Source organism: Lepisma saccharinum, chromosome 17 (genome assembly GCF_977018435.1).
Source record: "Lepisma saccharinum chromosome 17, izLepSacc3.1, whole genome shotgun sequence".
Lineage (NCBI taxonomy): Eukaryota > Metazoa > Arthropoda > Insecta > Zygentoma > Lepismatidae > Lepisma > Lepisma saccharinum.
The window spans coordinates 8439527-8461710 of record NC_139245.1 but is presented as its reverse complement, the minus strand read 5'-3'; the positions used below and the strand labels follow the sequence as shown (position 1 = coordinate 8461710).

The 22184-nt window shown below is 36.3% G+C and overlaps 1 protein-coding gene across 1 annotated transcript; it reads right to left on the bottom strand.

Annotated features, from left to right (window-relative positions):
* Nucleotides 1-352: 352 nt before the first annotated feature.
* Nucleotides 353-22047, bottom strand: PIG-U (phosphatidylinositol glycan anchor biosynthesis class U). The gene is made up of 7 exons (XM_083138470.1): nt 21699-22047; nt 13494-13693; nt 11265-11469; nt 9870-10122; nt 7853-8121; nt 3574-3716; nt 353-744 (listed from the first exon to the last, which is right to left on the bottom strand). The coding sequence occupies exons 1-7, from the start codon at nt 21829-21831 to the stop codon at nt 634-636; spliced, it is 1314 nt and encodes a 437-aa protein (XP_082994596.1). The 5' UTR covers nt 21832-22047; the 3' UTR covers nt 353-633.
* Between the last annotated feature and the right edge of the window lie 137 nt (nt 22048-22184).

Sequence of the window (22184 nt, the reverse complement as noted above, 5' to 3'; positions counted from 1 at the left end):
ACAAAACTACAGAAATAAATACTACTTCAGTGACACGACAAGCTACATATGTTATGTGTCACTTTCACATCACTTGGAGTGGCTGTTTTCTCAATAGTGTGCATGTCACCTTAGTCTGCTAGTCACACATGCACAAAGAATGATTTTTTAACTAGAGTGGGCCTTGTTTGTCCTTTGCTGTGAAAGCCAAATGTCACTTATCGGTTGGTCTCAGAGCTTCCTAAAACTAACATACAACAATAATATTTATCAATACAAGTGATATTCAACATCTACCTAATTTACCTTAAGAGAACGCAACAAATACTGAAAACATATGGAGATTAAATTTGGTAATGAAAAGTTTGTAACATATTTTGAAGACTTCATGGAAGTCAATATTTATTGGCATCAGACTAGGATTTGTAAGTTTCACATTAACATTTTAATAGCACACTACTTCAACACATACGGCATGGAGCAAACAACTACACTGGGAAAATTATAATACAGTCATACAAAACGTACAACATAAAGAGATGCACGAATCTTACAAAATGCTTATTCAATTATTATAAAACAAAAAGAAAACGACACTCAGTTTATCAGAAATTAGCACATGACTGACACTTCACTCATCTTTCAGCTTGGAATTCATTCTAACGCAAGTTTTGCAGCTTTTCCATTGATTTCTTTCTTTAATCCATGATGAAGAAAAAACTCACGTTTGATATATGCGAACAAAATGTCAGTGACAAGGAAAATCTGAAAGAAAAATTAGCATGATTAGTAAAGCTGCAAAGTTTTTTCATTAATATGAAATAAAGACGTGAAGAAGCTGATATGTAATATACAAATAGCAACTGAAATTCAAATATCAGAATTTCCATATTTCAATCAATATTGATAAAACAAAGCTATTCTCTGTGCATTGCACTGTGCCATGAAGGTACATAGTGAGGGAGGGGTGTAGGAGCACACACACATTCTCGATTCTGGTCATACTGGAGATGATGTGATCAGCAAATGTAGAAGATAATATAATAAAAAATAGCATGCAGTACCATACAAATTCACAGTCTATCAATATGGAAGAAAATAATTTTAATTTAAGTTACAAGAATTATATTTTAAAAACAAATTTTAATTTAATTATGATTAAAATAATAAATTACATGAAATAATTTGATAAATGTCCAACATAGGACACAAACATAATTCAAATTCAACATAATCATCTAACTTTGAACTTGTTTCTACATCATGTGCTATCAATCACATTTTACATACATTTGAACTGACATTCAAAGTAATGAAAGGACATGAAGTTAACATTTGAGGATTGCCTAAACTTACAACAGAAAGAAGATGATGAAGATTTGTTGAAAAGAGCAACATTAGACAAACATAAGATTAACTGAAAATAGATTTCAGAGTAAAACAGAAGGCTAATTTATTTTTACTGATCTATAACTTGGAGGACAAACTCAGAGGGAAAAAATGCTAAGGTTTGATTAAAAATGAAATATTGAATACAACTATTAATACATCAATAAAACTGAGGAAAAAAAAAATTATTGCTATTACGATATCTAGAGGTTTCTGATGCTCAATGGAACTGTTGTTGGTGACCAAAACAAGCCACGTAAATCGTGAGTGTAGCAAGTAACTATACAGGCAACATGTAATTTCAGAGGCATAACATGTAGGTTAGAAACATTGGTACCCTGAAAATGTATCCACAGGTGTGGATATTTTTATAATTTCATCTGCACAATAATTGTAAATCATAATTCAGACTGAAATTGGGACTTTGGAAAGGAACCTTATACCTAATTCACAAAAGTAGTCCTCTTAACACAATAACTGAGAAAAACAGAGATATTTGTAACCTATGTGGTACCTAAACTTGCTACCATGATCTGATTAAGTTAAGTGCGTTTCAAAATATTTGTTGTCCTGGATAGCTAACCAAGCAGATGATAACATTCTAAGCCGCGCGTCAGGCTAAGTTTGCAGCAGGTTTTATGTATCAATCCGCGCGAGAACTGAGCTCAGAATCTTCCGTGCCAGTCTTTCCTCAACCGCCGAGCTGCTTACATCGCAGACACTGAGAAAATCCACAGTGTTGCCAACCGCACACCACATCAAAACCCGCATGCATGTCAAGTGGAATGTATTTTTGCTTCTCTTTGTCTCCTGAAACATAAAATTTTAAATGTACTTCCTGCTCATATATTATTTAATAAATGTGTCATTACTTAATATAAGAGCGAAATAACTTCTAAAACATGAGAGCATGTGCGTATATTTCGAGCACGCAAAACGAAAAATAAACGGAGATAAAAGTAAACAACGATAGGCCCTCTTGAATTTAATGACAAATTATTGTTTTTGGTTTAGAAAGAAATACATTTATGAGAAACGTGGTTGCTTCGTTCCCAATACATCCGTTACTGTAAGACACACGCAATTCAAGTTATACCACCAAAAAAGCATGATTTGTTATAGGTGATATATACAATCAGGTGCATTGTCTGTCGATATTACTCTGGTTTCAATTTATGAATCACTTCACTAAACCAGGATTCAAATCTGGTCTGTCCATTTCTTACTGATAATCACCCTTCTCTTTCTTTGCGCGGAACAGTAAATATGCACCTTCAACAAAGCTTTCATTGCCGCCAGTGGGTGAAACAATAAGCCTCCCCTTTCCCCTCATCGTCGGTTTCTTCAGCCCTGGCGGTGATTTTGTATGGTTGTATCCTTCCATGTTTTATTCCCCCTTCTCCGACCCACCGAGTTGAAGGACGTCTCATCCAAATAATAAACATGTTTCTTCTCACTGCGGTATCTTTTAATACCGCGGAGATTCTTTTGTCGTCAAACAATCGTTTCCTCTTGCTAAACTCGAACCGCAAATCATTCAACACCCGTGATACAATTTGTGCGCACATTGACGGCAAATCACCTCACGCTCTGTTTTACTTTGATCTTGTTGCCGCAAGGAGGATTATACATTTAAAACAACTTCCTTGACTTTGAAGAGCATTTCCCTTCGGATGAAGCCCAAAAAACATTCAGGTAAAACCGCACGCTGAACAGGAGATTCAGCCATTCTCGCCGCTCTACAATAAACATAGGGTTAAAATAGTGGGATGTGCAACACTGGTATCACCGATTCCACGCGCTCTGCATCGCATTCAGTCTCGCTCGACTCGCTCTAAAGTTTCAGTGTCTCTCCAACGCAATACATATTTCAGTTGGCGAATCTGCAGTTCTAAGTTCGTCTGCACAGTGATTGCAACCAATTAAGTCCATACCTGCTAATGGATGTATTATTTTGTCTGTATATTACAAATTAAATAACTTTTTTCTTGCAAGTATGCAGTTGTGTCGGAATAGAACCCGTCTCAGTGGAACTATATTCTTGCGCGCACGTTTGGATCTACATATGCGAAAACCTGCTGCAAGGTTGACTTGACGCTTGGCTTAGTATACCACAGCTTATTACTTACAGTGCATGCAATATATTTCCCATTATTTATGACAAAAATTTGTTGCAAAATGGCCCAAATTCTTAAGTTGACTTACCTGAGCTGTGGCAAATGCCAAAGTAACTCCAAAATAGAAGTTTGCATTAGCAGATCTTGAATAAATCCACAAATGCCATAAAATTGGACCCAATACTGAAGTTATAAGGAAGAAGCAACCGACTATAAATCCCTGTTGCATGTCTGGAAAGAATTAAGCAGACAGTAAATGTGTATTCTATAAAAAACACCGTTTACCTTTGTTATTTTCAGCTTTAAGCAAATATCACCAGTTGGAATTTCATATCCGATATTGGTCTATACTTTTCCGGGAGTCTGCAAAAATACATGGCATATTTGCAGTGTATGAATGTCCTGGAAATTATGCAAAAATATATAATTGTCACTGTTCATGCAAAAACATTGTGGAGAGAATTTTCGAGTACATGTTATCTCACGGGAAGTTATGATTATTTAAAAGCAATACTCTGGTAAATTGATACGGTATAATCTCAACGGGTGCGCACTGTGGCTGTGCGGTCTTTGGACTCTGGCACCGGTAGCCACACACCATAGTAGAGAAAGTGGGAGACACACATTTATTAAGGAAGTCAATAAACCAATCAGGTTCTCCGTGTATCATATGGGATCAGAGGAATATTGTTACTGGTATCGGTAAATTTTATATCAGTACCGGCCAAAATTTCATATTGATCCATCCCTAATTTTCTTTGATCTATTGTGGTGTCCACAGAGGGAGGGGACAAACAATTGATTTCCAGCAGGACAAGTAACACTTTTTTCCGTAGTGGGGGAACAAAACAACAATTTCCCAGGAAGGGCAATGAATATATACAGTAGAGTCTCACTTATCTGACATAAACAGGCCGGCAGAACGTTGGATAATAGGGAGGTGTTAAGAAAAAGCCTATTAGTGGGGAGAAACTAAAAATAGACTATCCGATATTGGTCTATACTTTTCCGGGAGTCTGCAAAAATACATGGCATATTTGCAGTGTATGAATGTCCTGGAAATTATGCAAAAATATATAATTGTCACTGTTCATGCAAAAACATTGTGGAGAGAATTTTCGAGTACATGTTATCTCACGGGAAGTTATGATTATTTAAAAGCAATACTCTGGTAAATTGATACGGTATAATCTCAACGGGTGCGCACTGTGGCTGTGCGGTCTTTGGACTCTGGCACCGGTAACCACACACCATAGTAGAGAAAGTGGGAGACACACATTTATTAAGGAAGTCAATAAACCATTCAGGTTCTCCATGTATCATATGGGATCAGAGGAATATTGTTACTGGTATCGGTAAATTTTATATCAGTACCGGCCAAAATTTCATATTGATCCATCCCTAATTTTCTTTGATCTATTGTGGTGTCCACAGAGGGAGGGGACAAACAATTGATTTCCAGCAGGACAAGTAACACTTTTTTCCGTAGTGGGGGAACAAAACAACAATTTCCCAGGAAGGGCAATGAATATATACAGTAGAGTCTCACTTATCTGACATAAACAGGCCGGCAGAACGTTGGATAATAGGGAGGTGTTAAGAAAAAGCCTATTAGTGGGGAGAAACTAAAAATAGACTACGCTCACGCTCCCAACTTGCAGTTCTTGTTGCTGATTGAAGATTTTTTTTCCGGTGGTATGTCGGATAATAGGAATGTTGGATAAACGAGACTCTACTGTAATTTGATGAATACTTTATTTTGAATTATTTGAAAAGGGAATAACATTTACTTTACTTTTCACATATAAACGCAATGAACAAAGTGATATTATTCACAACATCTCCTTTCCAGGGGGGGGGGAGCCACACAAATAAAGTTATTATGTTTTGTTTTTCAGACCATAAATCAATCACTCTGTTATGTTTTCGTATCATTTATTTATTTATTTTTTGGGTAATTTGGAAAATTGGAGGTCTCCCGTCGGACCCCTAATTATCAGACATTGTGAACAATTTCTTTTACATATAACACTAAAACATACTAGCAAGAAATGGCGGTTGAAAATTAATACCTCATTCATATGTTGCATTTTTATAAAAAAACATTGCATAATTTTTCTTGGAAAAAACTGACATTTTCAAAATGAGTTTGTCAAAATACTAACAATAAATTTTGGCTGTGCCGATACCACTTTGGACCGATACCGATTCCCACCGATACAGATACCGATACTTGAAAATTGAAAGAATTAAAATTTGTTCAAAATATTGCTCAATATTTGTGTGTAAATATTCATTTCTAATTACATGCAACAATTTACCAAGAAATTTGTTTAAAATATTCAAGAATTACATCAGAATATTAAAATAGACATTATCTAATCAAAATATACAGTTTTTCTTGCAACATTTGTGCAAAATATAAAGAAAGTTTGGATTTTGCATAATATCGAGGATAATTAAGACTCTGTGAAAATATCGCACGGCAATTTTGCTAACCCCGTGAAAGACCCATATGCTGGAAAAGTATCGGCTGGTATCAGTAGATGAATTCCAAACGATACTTTCCGATACCACTGGTATCGGCCAATACAAATACATCGGCTTCGGCTCAGCTCTACAATAAATATATTAATTTGTTATTAAATTGTCATACCTTCCTATGCATACAAATGAACAAAAAAATACAACTGAAATATTGTCTGTAGTTTTCAAGAAATTAAGTATAAATGTCTGCTAAAGTTCAATGATAACAAGTATGTACTGCAATCATGTTTCACATGGTTATATCATGATTTTTTTATCTAGAATTCCTTTGGAAATATTACAATACATGCAGAACCAGTAACATGTGTGTGTTGTATTTGTATTTTTAGTGTTACATACTTACCAATTATTGGCTAACAATGAGGATGAATTTTGATTTTGTGAAATTGAAGGGGCAATAACGCAGAGCACCCATGCCGAGGTTGGGACTTGAACCCAGTAACTTTAGTGGCGAGATCGAAAGTCAACCACTTTCATGTTCTCCACCAAGCTGACTAGATGTGGTACATCTCTTGTTAACATAATGTCCAGTGACCATATAAATACAAGTCTATTCCTGTTAATATTATAACTAAAAACAACATAAAAATCCTGATTCACATAAGAACAACTGCAATTACATATACATATCCTTATAATCCTGTCACATTTAAAGTGAATAGAATTACAAGTCAGTAAATAAAATCAGCACATTTAATTGACTAAGCAGGTTACTAGCATACAAGATCTATGACAGAACATATTCTAGTTGCAAGCTATTAACAGTGTGTATGGTTCTCAAGCATGTACTGTAATTTTTGTTGAATAGAGTTCTGCAATGAGTGTTTTTCGCTCGGGCATTGCTAGATGGCACACATAATTGATAGTTCTTCTGCTCGAGTGAAATACACTCGGACTCTCGAACCCTATTAGTAAATGTATTTCCGTCATTTGTCTATGATAATAGGCCCTCAAATATGGATCGTGAAATAAAAGATGAAGTGAAATTGAAAAATAAGTGAACATATTCATCATATCCATGTTAAAATGCAGTTTTGTGTATCTTACCAAGATATGTGAAAATGATGTTCAATTGAATGTTATAACTGCAATTTATTATTTTGCAAAATATGATTATCCTTTTTGGTAAGTGAACAATGATGTACACGTACTTCTTGCACTGTGATACGATATTTGTAATTGCTTAGGCAGGTCTGTCAGCATGTGTATCCATTTTACGTTTCGGTCTGTAGATACTGCATACTTTCATATGTGCTGTATTCGAGTCTTACATAATATACGAAATTATTAATTACGTTCGAGCGTTGGATATTCAAACGAGTTTGAGCGAGTGGAAGTGGTCCAATGCAGTACTCTAATGCTAAATTTATACTTCAGAGCAACAAAGAGATTCATTGTATAGTGCAATGTGAATTGTATTGCAAACTGCTGGAAAAGTTACTATATTCTACTTCTACTTAATGAGACATTAAGTCTTCCGGACACAATAGTAGCGGTAATCCTGCCACCTTGTAATCAAGTGGGGGCACATTGCACAGCAGTTCGGGATTCTATTTTAAGCATTAGCTCCAGTTCTGATTAGACTATCTGAGCATAAAGTTTGACTTTTGACAATGATACACGTTCATGCCTTACCCAGTGCTTGAACCTATGACCTCTGATTTCATAGCATGTTGCCCTGACCACTCTGCCACAAAGATAGTCACACATAAATGTTCTGTATGTTAACACTCTTTACTTGCTTTAAGCTTTACTTACAAATTATACACTATTTTCCAATACTATTTGAACATCCACAAGGGTTATAAACATGTACTTACAATTAAAGAGGTGTTTCCACATTGGAAAAAGTGCAAGGTAAAATCCAATGTCTCCAATGCTGGGATATGATTTAAAGATGGCAACGAGAGCACATAAACTGCATGTTAGAAGCATGGGCTCGTGATAAAATCTGATGGTTAGTGGAATTACATACAAAAATGCATTAATTTGGAAAGCACATATAAAAAGGTTCCTAAAGTGTTCGAACATTTCTGTGAAAAAGTACCAGAAAAGTCCAACATTGGGTCGTAGATCAGGAACACTAAATCTGAAAAGAGAAAATACAAAAATAACAATAATAATACGCTACATATGACAGACAAATATTTAAGATTATCCCAGTATTGAGATTTGGTATAAAGCATTTCAACAATAGCATACAAATGATTTTGTATACATACAATAAATTACTTCACATAAAAAATATAGCCATTATATTACAACATGAGTAAAGTATGTTGCTTCTCTACTTTACTAGGCTAATCTTCACGATGGCACTTTCACGTCTTACTCCGGATCTGGACTTCCAGCTCCTGATTTGGTAGTGTGTTACCTTAATCTCTCCTACATGAAGTCTTGCACAATCTGCTTCCTATCATTGTTTATACCTAGTCTTACCATAAATACTAAGTAAATTGACACAAAATGCTGAGAGATATTTTAATATCCTAATAACATTACTGAAATAGATGCATGACAAATCAAAATCACAAATCAATATTCAAAATGGCCACCCTTAGCACGCACACATTCCGTAAGTCTTTGTGGCCACGCATCAATTGAATTACGCAACACAACGACTGGAAAATGAGCAACTGCCTTCAAAAGAGACCGCTTTAAACTTTCAATATTGGGATGTCTCTTCTTGCAAGCCATCTGCTGAAGCTTGGACCACAATTTGTAGTCCAAAGGGTATAGGTCCGGACTTGCAGAAGGCCAATCTGAAGTGAAAATGAAGTCTGGAACATTTGCTATGAGGGCACGCTCCATTTCTGTGAAAAAGGGGTAAAAACATCAGGCAAAGTGTATCAGCTTGTAACAGTGCTTGAGAGACTAGTCAAGAATGTCAACAACACTCTCTTCCATGGTCAGAACTGGAGCTTCCCGCAGGATTCAGCCCCAGCATATGAGGCCCGAACAACACAGCAGTGGCTGGAGGCAAAGGTTCCAGACTTCATTTCCACTTCGGATTGGCCTTCTGTAAGTCCGGACCTATACCCTTTGGACTACATGCTTCGGCACTCTGTACTTCACAGGGGTGCACCAAAGCTTTCACCAGGTTAAACCATGAAATCATTTTACACAGGCCTCAAGAGCTGGTGCGGATGGTGAATCAAAATGGCATCGTCTGCATTGAAACTTGTTCTGATTCATGATATGCATTCTGTACGCAATAGTACGGTATGTCACACCGATTTTGTTGCACAGAGGGCGAATAAACTGGATGCAGGCATAAACTGTTAACATTATTAATACTGTTGCTTTTTCACTAGCACGCAAAGTGAAATAAAGTATGCCGATGCATCAAAACATGTGCCCATCTTCTGCTGCATCATGCAGGAAAGCATCATTTGCAATATTAGATGTTTTTACAAAAGAATACCACTTAAATTCATAGTGCACATGCAAAATAAGATGTCGTCAAATAAAAATATATAACATTCATGAAATATCTTCTGTGTATTAGTTACAGATGGTGATTTTTTCCTGATAAATGAGAGTATGCATTTGTTTCAGTATGAAGCATTCCGAATTACACCTAATTTGATGTCATTTTTTTGGTGCACCAGTCTGATAGACGCTGGTGAATTCTGGAAAGCGCGGTATGTCCGATCTCTAACAATGGTGTACATTTTGTAAAGAATTTTGTTTATTTACTAATTTACTTAAATTCATCAATGAAAATTCATACAAGGCTTGAAAGTTGAAACTGATTATAAATGCGTATGAGACACATTAAATTTAGCTTACTTTGTAAACTGTAAAATACTGAAAACATTTGGTAAAAGTACTTACATAAAACCATAAGTAGCATTAAGAAATTCCCAGCCTTGAGAAATTTCAGAAGAAATCCACAACAATCCAAAGAACATAACCATAAATGTTATTATTGTTTTCATTACAGGGTTAATTCTGGTATCGTACTGCCCATTCGATCCTCTCTTTGTTTTCCTGGCAATATAAACTGAGGCAGGTACGAGAAAAGAGATAGGGTAGACAGACTGGTATGCTGCGAGTGCTAGAGCAATACAACACAAAATTCCTCTTCCTGGAAATATAAAGTGTAGAATTAAACAATGACTCTGCATAGTAGCAAGATATTGTGTATGATGTATTTGTGTGTCTATGTGATCATATCAATTGACAATAAATAAATAACTTAATTCAATTGGCATGAGCCTGAAAATGCTTGTTCTATTTTTTTCAAGACAATTTTGAATATTATCTCACTTGTAGTCTACGGTTGCTACAAGTATAAAAACACATTTTTTTATTGTTACGCTTCAGGAGAACACACACACACCCTTCATCAGGCATTTATTTTTTGTTTGATTACATATACAGTTATAACAATGGTTAAAAACCATATCAACAAAAAAGAATCAGTTATACAATGGATGTTGTGAATGTTACATTGTTGTAATAAAGCAACTTAACTGTGAAATAAGCAGTCTGTTTTATTATTATTTTAGATAAAAAAAAGTAGATATGGGCAAAAACTGCTTAAAGTGGTAAACCCAAATAAAAGTACATAAATAAAAAAAATAGATAAAATATTTTATCACATTTTTAAAAACATTATAAATGTCAAATATCATCAGGCAATTCAAAATCATAATTGCTTTTACAGAGATTCTTGATGCTTTCTGTTGGAACCATTTTAATTATTTAACTTATTTCAGTGTTCTTGCACAATGAACGAAGCTTACCAGACATTCAAATCTATTTTTTCCATCACAACAACAACAACAACAACAACAACAACAAAAACCTGAGAAGCTGGAATAATTGAATAAAACATATCACAATGGTTAACAAATTATGTTGCGGTAAGAAAAAATAGAATGAATATGAAAGAAAGAGACAGAACTTCACAATATAGCTCTTGTTACTCTCACCCAAAGTTAACTAAAAAATGAGAGCAAGTAACTTATGTTTGTGGCAACAATTTCTGTTCCAGCCATTCCATCAGTTCATTGCAAAAAAACTGTATATGCAGTTATTATATATTTGTGTTGTCTTGAATAAGTGTATTAAGAATATAGCTTCTTTGGAGAAATATTTGAGATGCATTTTTTTGTGTTACAAGCTAAACTTTGGTTGTAAAAAATGAACAAAATGCAAACTAGTGCAAGAACTACTGCTCATCAATATCCTATTTGTGGCCTCACCTATAAACTGTAAGCTTACCTTGAACCATTGCTAAGAAGGTTGTTGCCAAACATAAGTTAGCAAATACAGTTGTCGTTTGGCCCACACAGCTGAAGACAGTATATGGACTGAAGAGATATGCAGCAGCAACATAATTGGGTACCGACCGAAGGTCCTCCTCTTTCAAAAGAATGCTCTTAACATCTTTTGCATAGGTAACTTTTTCCTCATTTTCTCTACTTTTCTGTAAGGAAAGAAATAGGTTTTCACAGCCATTCGTTAATATTTTGGTATTCAGTATCAATCAATTCACAATTCTTACTTGAGGATTTATTTTGCTTTCCATGTAAAATATTTTTAACTCACCCACTAAACTAAAATTCCTAAAATTACATATATAAAAAAAAAACAGTGATAACTTTTAATTTTTCTTCTTTTTATTTAAGTGAAAAATTTTGGGAAAATGTTGTTTTGTATATAAATGTAAAAATTATCTAAAATGTGCCCTCTATAGTTTTCTTGTAAAATTCTCATCCATTATGGTACTTCAAACAAATCTTCTTTAACATGACTTCCTGGGAAATTCCCAAAACATAGAACATATTATTTAAACCTGATTCGAGAAATAAGAATAATGGCCAAAAATGGCACATCAGATGTGGTATAGAAATAGGTAAAATTTCCATACTTAAACCAATGTCAATATCAAATTTTGTACTTTCAAAATGCTCATCACAAAATACATATTGATATAGTTTTCACATGTTTCATACAGTATAATAATGTCTTGTTAGCATGCAAGGAAACCTAACAAATGTGTTTCTAAAGCAGTGATTTCAAAACTCGTTCTCCAACTGTATGGAAAACACATCACTACAATATCATTTAGCCTGATGAGGTATCATTAGTTTGAACTTCTGCTTTGAGTCCACTTTATGCACAGACTAATCGACTAATCAAGACTGTACCTACAGTTTAAAGTCTAGTCCGAACCACCATGTGCCTTCAGTGGATAATGAACTTAAGACCCCTTGGTTATATAGAGACATTGTTACCATTATGTCATTTGGGATGCATGAGAGCTTTTGAAACATTGCTACATAAACCTTCTATGTTGTGCTGAAATAAATGTGCTAGTTGTTCTGCACCATGACTGTTGCAGTCTAAGTCACAAGCGTTGGGCTCCAGCTACGAGATGCACACACATTCGAGTCTCCAGGGAGAAGCATTCCCCGAGATTTCAGACTGGGAACAGTGGTCACCAACCATCGTGATGGGGAGTTACAAATGAGTAGTGTTACCAAGTCATGGAAACGTACATCGACTGGGGGTTTGTCGTGCTGACCACACATCACCCTGTAACTGGTTGGATGACTGGCAATTTGTAGGTACAAATAATCACGTTAAGTAATTTAGCTGAGTTATTAATTAGAAAGACATTTGTTAGTGGCTGGAAGTTGCGAGAAAAATAATATCTTGTTTATTGCAAGATTGCAAGGTAAAGGCAAATCCATAACCAATTGGAGCAGTTTACGTCATTATTACAAACCATCATGGAAGTACAGCACCACATTTCAACCTGGTGGTGGAAAATTGAACTATTTCCTTTTATCACTGTCCTCTTCCCCATGGTCTGCATAGTGGATTCACCAAATGTCATTTCTACGATGACTCAAACAGGCTACAGAGGGCTCTGAGTTGGGTAACTTTAATTCTGGCCACCCAGTATTTATTTCAAATGTTATGTGATTTTCTGTTATTTTTATTTATTATGTGTCCTGTACCATTGTTGTGCACATTACGTGAGCAAGAAATTCTCTCGTTTCTCTCCTCTGGCGGTGTACTTTATAATTTCACTTTCCCACTACTTCTGTACGAATAACAAAGGTACATATTATATTGTACATACAATATCAGATGTACATTTACAGAATATGTTTTATTTGCCTTAAACAAACTGTTCAAATATTTTACAGGGCCGTTTACCAGTTAAAACCTTTTTATACAACATCATTTATCTCTATATATATATATAGTGCCAAAAGAGCTACAAGCAATTTTAAGTGTGTTCTTTTAAAAAAAGATCCAAAAATTGATTTAAATTTAAAAAATCATCAAATATGTTTTTTTAAAATAAAAATCATTATTTTTATCCACCTTGGTTTGCATTCATATCAACAGCTCTATTAAGAATGTGGTCATATGGACAATCTACAAATACCTCAAAATCAACAACAAATTCAAGAAGGTTCAATTAATATTACTTACCAGCTCTTGCATAAAGTGAGAAGCCACTTTGTGCAGCAGATACCCCGTCAGCAAGTCACAAAAAATGAAGATGGCACTTAGCCACTGGGAACAGTTATTGATAAGGAAATCAAACACCACGAGTCCCAGAGGAGTTTCATGGTACATGTCCCCGGCATATGGAGATAAACCTTCTTTGAATAGATATGTTCCTTCAGTCACTGAAACAAACCCAACATATGACATTGTGCTAATTACATCAATATAACTTTTGAATAAAAAAAAATCATTGAGTTAATTACTGTTGTATGGCTACAGAAAAAAAAGTGCAACAACTTGAAAAGAATTAATGTATATAATTGTCCAACTTCTGATTACTGGACCGCATCATCATGCACGTACTTACTCCTACTCCAAATCTGGTGAATTCATCACCATGTTCATGAACTTTACTTTACCCAATGAGAGCTTCATGAATTGAAACGACATGCCAAACAAGCTGCTGATAACTTCTGCACTAACACATGTAAACATATATTCTTTGAAAACATATACAGAGCATTCCCTGACATTCCCTACAAGACTCGGCGGCAAGCGGCCCGGCATCAACGCTTGTCTTTCCCGGTGAACGGGTCCGTGACATTCACCCGCTACAGTCAGTTTTTTTTTTCGCTCTCTTTCCCTTTCTGTTGACGTTGCAGACTGACGCCAGTATAATCCTCCCTCGGAAGTTGTGTTGTGTCCATGTGTTGAAGATTGTGGCTTAATATGGCACCACAAAAGTTTACATTACAACAAAGGATTTATCTTGTCGAGTGTTACTTCGGAAAGAGGAATTGTGGAGAAGTGCGACGACGTTTTGCAACAAAATTTCCTGGTGTTCCCGTCACATAGGACCACTATATTAAACCTAGTCAAAAAGTTTAGAGTAACAGGGTCAGAAAAATGGGGAAATAAAGTATACAAAGACAATCCGCACACCATCCGTGAGTTAAAAGAGAGTATTGTACGAAAAATCGGGAGAATTACAGTAAACGAACTTGCACGTGTATATGCCAATTTCCTTGGAAGATGCCAGGAATGTGTTGCAGCAGAGGGACATCATTTTCAACACTTTCTGTAGTCAAGGTTAGTACACAATATGAAAACTTTAATTTTAATAGCAGACTCTAGCGACTGTCATGGACCCGTTCACCGGGAGAGACAAGCGCTGATGCCGGGCCACTTGCCGCCGAGTCTCGCAGCGAATGTCAGGGAATGCTCTGTAGAATGCAAGAGAAAAATTGATGTAATTGCCACGGACAATTTGACAATACAATACTTGTAACACCATTAAGCCTTGTTTCCATGATTATGAAAAACTAAATATGCTGACCAAGGCAGTAATTTATTTTATTAAAAACATAAACTAAACGTAACGTTTCAACCTTCTAGCAAGGTCTTCTTCAGACTCTGTATCAAGTACAAAAGTAACAAGATACAAAAACAGGGCATTACATATACACAAACATTACTCCCTCCAGACTATTTAGAAAGTTGTTTGGAACTTTCTAGCAGGTGACTTACACTTTCCAACTTTACTTTCACTTAAAAGGCTAAACACAATTACTTCCATATAGAATGTGGTTGGACTTTTAATCTCACGCTCTTTTCCCTTCATTTTTCTTCCTTCTCCTCTCCTCTTTCTCTCTTGTCCTTTCCACTCTTTCTAACATCTTCTTCCATTCTTTGTTTAACTTCAATCCCCCATTCCAGTTCATAGTGTCTTCTTCACCTTTCTTCTCATTTCCTTGGCTTCCTTCCCTTTTCTCACTAGCATTCTCTTCTCCCTTCCTATCTGCTTTGCCTCATCCCACTCTATGTCATGTCCTGTTTCTCTCGTGTGTTTAAATATTGCATTTCTTTCTCTCTTAAGTCGTACATCATCCCTATGTTGTTTCAACCTGTCTTTCAGCCTCTTTTTCGTTTCTCCTATGTACACACTCTGACATTCTTTACATTTCACTTCGTAGATAATCCCCTCCTCTTCCTCTTCTCTGTTTTCCTTTTTCTTGTTTGCATTCCTCGCTATTCCTAAGATGCTTCTCCCTCCCTTCCTGTAAGTTTTAATTCCTGCTTTCTTAAGCACTTTGCATATCTTCTCTGTGGTCTTCCACAAGAATGGAAGAAGATGTTAGAAAGAGTGGAAAGGACAAGAGAGAAAGAGGAGAGGAGAAGGAAGAAAAATGAAGGGAAAAGAGCGTGAGATTAAAAGTCCAACCACATTCTATATGGAAGTAATTGTGTTTAGCCTTTTAAGTGAAAGTAAAGTTGGAAAGTGTAAGTCACCTGCTAGAAAGTTCCAAACAACTTTCTAAATAGTCTGGAGGGAGTAATGTTTGTGTATATATAATGCCCTGTTTTTGTATCTTGTTACTTTTGTACTTGATACAGAGTCTGAAGACGACCTTGCTAGAAGGTTGAAACGTTACGTTTAGTTTATGTTTTTAATAAAATAAATTACTGCCTTGGTCAGCATATTTAGTTTTTCACAATACTTGTGTATCCCACTGTACACATACTACAGAATATTTACTGCATTTTTCTTAACGAACAATTTACTACCACTATATTTTACATACATTCACTGACCAATGCATAGGTAATGGACCAGTGCTGCCAGCTTTGAAACATTAAGCATTACGGTATAATTTAACAATACAGGGAATTTCTCCAATTTGTTTGAAATTTCGGATACTTACTAATTTTGGTCTCCTAATCACGAATCTGCACTTAAAATTTGGCGCTCACGTACAGAAATTCCTGAATTATGGCTAGCCCCACGGACCATTGGCGCTAGCCCCACGAACCATTGGTGCGTGGTTAGGTTAGGCTAGGAAACATAGTTAAAAAATTTTAGGGTCGTAGTAATATCAGGAATATATATATATATATATATATATATATATATATATACAGGGTGATTGGTAATTAGATGTATTCCCTGAAAGGGGTTAAAGTAGAGACAATTTGCAATAAATTTGACCATATGATACGCCGTCCGAAAATTAGTAGTTTTCGAGATAATCGAGTTTCTATTGTTTTTTCTAAAAATGACAATTTTCCACATAAAAAGATGAATTGAGAAAAAACTGATAATTGTAGGCAACTTATTTAAGCATTTTCTGATAGCTAACAAACAAGTGGTTCGTTTAAAAAAAAGTTTTTTCCAAATAACAATCACATGTAAGTAAAGGGTGGGTCTAAACTTACAAGTGATGACAAAAAAATGCACTCTTAGTTTACTTGGCAACGTATTAATAACAAAAATGGTATGACACGAACCGTACAAATTACTTAAATTACTTCCTTGAGTCATCAGCTATCCAACAAGGTACAAATGTTGCTAACATTTGCATTTGTGTACAAGAAATAATACTTCATTCATCTTCATGTGTATGGAATCAATGAACAATACAATTAAAGAACATTACACGTCTTGCTCAAAGTGGGCACCTCCGTTACGAATGCAGGCACGTAAGTTTTTACGGACATTTGTTCTCTTAACTCGTGATGTGATGGTGGCCTTGACGTGTTGACCAGCTGTTAAGATCCTCTCCCTGAGCTCTTCTTGCGAGTTTACCGGTGTCTTGTCATGTGGCTCCAAATGTAAAAGTCGCAAGGCGTCAAATCGGGAATCGAGCCGGCCAGGGAATCGGTCTGCCTCGGCCAATCCATTTCTTTGGGTACTTTTCATCCAGCCACTGTCGCACGCCCAGGCAGAAGTATGGATGGGCGTAATCAACAATCATTTCATCGAGCCATTTTTTCTGCCCCAAATCTTAAATGGCATCACTTATGAACATTTTTTTAGGAACGGGATGGCAATGTTGTTGGAGGATGTGCCTCTAGCTACAAGACGTGACATGATTTATCAGCATGATGACTGCCCAGCTCGATCCCCCGATCGATTTGACGCCTTGCGACTTTTACATTTGGAGCCACATGACAAGGCACCGGTAAACTCGCAAGAAGAGCTCAGGGAGAGGATCTTAACAGCTGGTCAACACGTCAAGGCCACCATCACATCACGAGTTAAGAGAACAAATGTCCGTAAAAACTTACGTGCCTGCATTCGTAACGGAGGTGCCCACTTTGAGCAAGACGTGTAATGTTCTTTAATTGTATTGTTCATTGATTCCATACACATGAAGATGAATGAAGTATTATTTCTTGTACACAAATGTAAATGTTAGCAACATTTGTACCTTGTTGGATAGCTGATGACTCAAGGAAGTAATTTAAGTAATTTGTACGGTTCGTGTCATACCATTTTTGTTATTAATACGTTGCCAAGTAAACTAAGAGTGCATTTTTTTATCATCACTTGTAAGTTTAGACCCAGTTTTTTCTCAATTCATCTTTTTATGTGGAAAATTGTCATTTTTAGAAAAAACAATAGAAACTCGATTATCTCGAAAACTACTAATTTTCGGACGGCGTATCATATGGTCAAATTTATTGCAAATTGTCTCTACTTTAACCCCTTTCAGGGAATACATCTAATTACCAGTCACCCTGTATATATATATATTTCGTTCTTAAAGTAGTCAAACAGAAAATCTTGCGATAAATAATGAGCAATTGTGCATTGTCGGTTGCGATGACTGACCCTCTTATTTTGCAAGTTTGACACGTGAGCGCCAAATTTTAACTTCAGATTGTGATTAGGAGCCCAAATTTAGTGATTATGCCAAATTTCAAACAAAATGGAGAAATTCCCGGTATTGTAAAATCGCTCCAGCATTACATGCAATTCATTCTCCCTTAGAGTATAAGTTTGTCTCCTTTTTTTAAAAAACTTTTTCCAAGTTTGCACATTTAAAATCAGTTTATTTGCATACATTATTCATGTATGCATTTTATTTTCTGTGAAAAATCATTCTGCTGAGAAAATGCATATGTGAATAGGTTAGGTAGATTAAGTTTGGTTGCCTTAGTATTTTTTAACCTTCCTTCTCATGTGGCTTCCAGATAGATAAAAGAAAATAGATAGTTACTGAAGGTGACAGTTGGGTCCGTGTGGTATTTCTATATTTTTAATTACTAAATAAAAATTGCAATTTTCTAATATTATGAACAAGATTTTAAACTAAAGTATCTCTAAAATAACATGAAAAGCTTATTGTGTAAGTAGTCATACCGAATGGATCACAATAACAAGAATACATTTACAGAGTGACTATCTTCACCAGGTGTAAAGCTAGCTTTTGACCCTATTTTCAACAGGTTTTAAACTCTGCATGTGTGTGATCTACGACCTGGCCTGTTAAATGGATATGTGCATTCTTTACTTATTGGCATGTATCAAGCTTACGTAGGGTGACCAGACTTTCTGAAACAAAAAGCAGGACATCCATGGATGCATACAGGGAGGGGAGGGATAACGGGTTGCAGCTATAACTAGAAGAGCACTTTAAGTGCACCCCCTCCCCTATTTGGCAAATGAAAAGTCATGCTGCTTACATGTGTCGTGACATATTATACAATTTAATGTTTTCTTCTCAATTTGATTTGATTGTTGTTTAACATCCCTTTTGTCACATTTGGCTAATTGCGACAATGAGGATGAGTGATGATGTGATTGCATTAATGAATGGACTCGCAAAGAACATCCATACCCAGACTGGGATTCGACCAGAGGACACCTACATTCAACCACTCCACCACGGAGTTTTTCCCTTCTCATATATTAAAAAAAGGTAAAGTGCTCCCTTGAGCATAGCACCAGGCCATGAACGCATATAGGGTGTGTGGAGGTAACGGCCAACACTTTCTTGATCCGCTCGTGAGTGGGGGTGATGTGATCAGCATCATGCCCCTTTACGATTTCTCTCTTTTTTGCTGCTCCTCTTGCATATCTCTTTAATTTTAGAGATTAACCTTCCCTCATTCTTACTGCTTTTTTGTGTTTTCTTACTTTCTTACCATAAAACATCCATAGATTGTGAAATAATATTAAATTTTCTTGCCGCAGCTGTAGTTATCATCTCATGAAACATACAAATCTCCAGAAATTGGAAATTTTCAATTTTCAAAATGACCCTCATATACTTTTAGTCATAACTTGGTACATTTCATGTCACATAATGATTGACTGATTTGGTGTTTTAAGTCCACTTTATGCACAGTAAGGGTAATCAGGACTGAACCTACAGTTTAAAGTGCCTCCACCGGTTATTGAACCCGGGACCCTTTGATTACAAGGTGCCAACGCTACCACTGCACCATCGTGGAGGCCCCACATCATATAATGAACAGCCTGCACACAATATGCATCTAATCAATAAATAAAAGCTGCACAGTAAGGTTAAGGACGCGAGCAAAGCGAGCATGGAAATTTTTAGATTTTCAAGTATTTCTATGCAAACTAACAATACTATTAATTTAAAAGGCACTAACAGTTTCAAAGAGGTAAACAATTCGTCGGTAACAGCTCGGTATATTGGAGACACATTTCTTCACTTTTACAGAACAAACTACTTACGGAAATGAGTTTCTCTAAGGTTTCCAGCGTTCGTCAATGTATTTTCTTTCATCGTGGAATCTATTGACCTGGAAATCATGTATTTTTCAAGAGAAATATCTCACCGAAGCACAAGTGCCATTGCTTTCGCTACGTGAACCGGGATGGTGCATACCTTTGATGACGTAACCCCCTGTCAGTTTCCAACCACTTTTTTTTTTTTAACTATGCTTGCCTAACCTAACCTTATCGGAAATGGTTCGTGGGGCTATCCGTCAGCTACCCAGGCATAATGTACAATTTACACACATGACGAACATGATAGTAGGTATTTTTCGGTAAAGAAGGTTGGAAACACTGCATACCTATAACGGTAGTCAATCTGTGTTCGCCATATTGTGTGTTACAGAAGCAAAAAAAGGAATAACAAAAACTACTCTCTATGTGAAAAATTGTGTTTGTTTTCCTGTACAAAGCATAATGGCAGCTTGAACTATGTTCAATACACAATTGGTAAGTACGAACCATGCGAAACACAAAATATCCGATTTTAATGTCTCTCCGATATAACAAAGCATACCCACTATGGTAGTCAAGATTTGCCCGCCATATTGTGTGTCAAGGAAGCGAAAAAAAAAATAAAAAAAAATACTCTCTATGTGAAAAAGGTAAAACTTCAACAGATTCCCAACGGATTTCTTCATTTTTACAGAAGAAACTACTTACCGAAATGAGTTTCTGTAGCATTTAGAAGTTCGTACAGGTATTTTCTTTCATCGTGGAATCTATTTCACCGGGAAATCATGTATTTTTCAACAGAAATATCTCTCCGACGCACAATTGCTGTAGCTTTCATTTGCTTGCACTACATGAACCAAATGTTTGATGATGCAACTCCGTCAGTGTTTCCAACCACGTCATTTTTTTGCAAGAAGATTACAATTTTAATTATGTGGTAACATAACCTAACCGAACCTTTCCATGCATGGTTCATTGGGCTATTCATGAATTGGGGCTATCCGTGCATGGTTCATGGGGCTATTCATGAATTATGGCTATCCGTGCATGGTTCGTGGGGATCTTTTGGTCTACAAGGTTGGAAACACTGCCAATGATGATCTAACAAGCTAGTTAAGCTGTCTCGCCATATTGTGGAAGCGAAAAAAGGAAGTACAATAATTACTCATGTTAAAGGTAAACTCCTCCCCTGTGCTTAGCACCATGCCATGAAGGCATATAGGGGGTGTGGGGGTAACGCCCCACACTTTCTTGATCCGGTCGTGAGTGGGGGTGATGTGATCAGCATCATGCCCCTGACCGCCTTTACCCCCCAGGGTTTCCCCCAGGTACCCATGTCATTCGACGCTGGGTGGGCGCCGGAGCCACTTCCAACGTTAGAAAAGTTCCCGGATTTGAAACGGCCGAGTATCGAACCCGGGACCTTTAGCATGGTAGTCAGACGCATTACCGACTGAGCCACCGTGGCCACTCCTCATGTTACAACTTGAAATTATTTTCATGAAAAAGCTAAATACCAGGTACTTGTTTACTATCCTTCGGACACCTCTAATTTTTTCGTTTCGTCAAATATCGCATATTTACCGTAGTTTCTTCTGTAAAACTAAATAAATGTGTCCGATAGTAAATTTTTACTCTTATAGTAGCCTCATATGCTCTGACCAACTAGTGAAAATGGTTGCGATCATAAATTTATGCCTTACCCCTTTTCCAGGAATTCAAAGGTGTGGAAACTTCAACTCTGTCTACAATCAGTTGTTTATACTCAGAATTAATCAGCCAGAATCTTATTGCACCTGCTGTGGCGTACGTTAAAAGCGATTTGCACTTCCCCATTATAATTATCCTCGATATCTCAGATAAAATATAAAACTTATCAACGTTCCACAATTCAGATTATTCATTTAGCTCACATTCTTCTTATTCAACACTTATTACAACATTGCCTTTTTCGTCACTTCGTGCATGTTATAGGAATTAAACATTATTCGTGCAAAATTAACAACAGAAATTAAAAAGTTCAAATAAATCTGATCAGATCACAGATCACACTCCCCCTATGGGAAATATTGTAAAGCACCGTGTTAAAAAGTTGAACTAAATTTTACTTGGAAGTGGCGCCAACATCGGGGACTAACGGAACTACCTGCAGTGCTGGTCTGCTGGGCGGTCCATTTTTTGATCAGGAT

Coding starts and splice junctions, on each gene's coding strand:
- PIG-U (XM_083138470.1), bottom strand. CDS start 21,831: ATGGGGAAGTGCAAATCGCTTTTAACGTACGCCACAGCAGGTGCAATA. Junction 8,122..9,869: donor AATGCTACTTATGGTTTTAT/GTAAGTACTTTT, acceptor TTCTCTTTTCAG/ATTTAGTGTTCCTGATCTAC. Junction 3,717..7,852: donor GTGGAAACACCTCTTTAATT/GTAAGTACATGT, acceptor AATTCTTTCCAG/ACATGCAACAGGGATTTATA.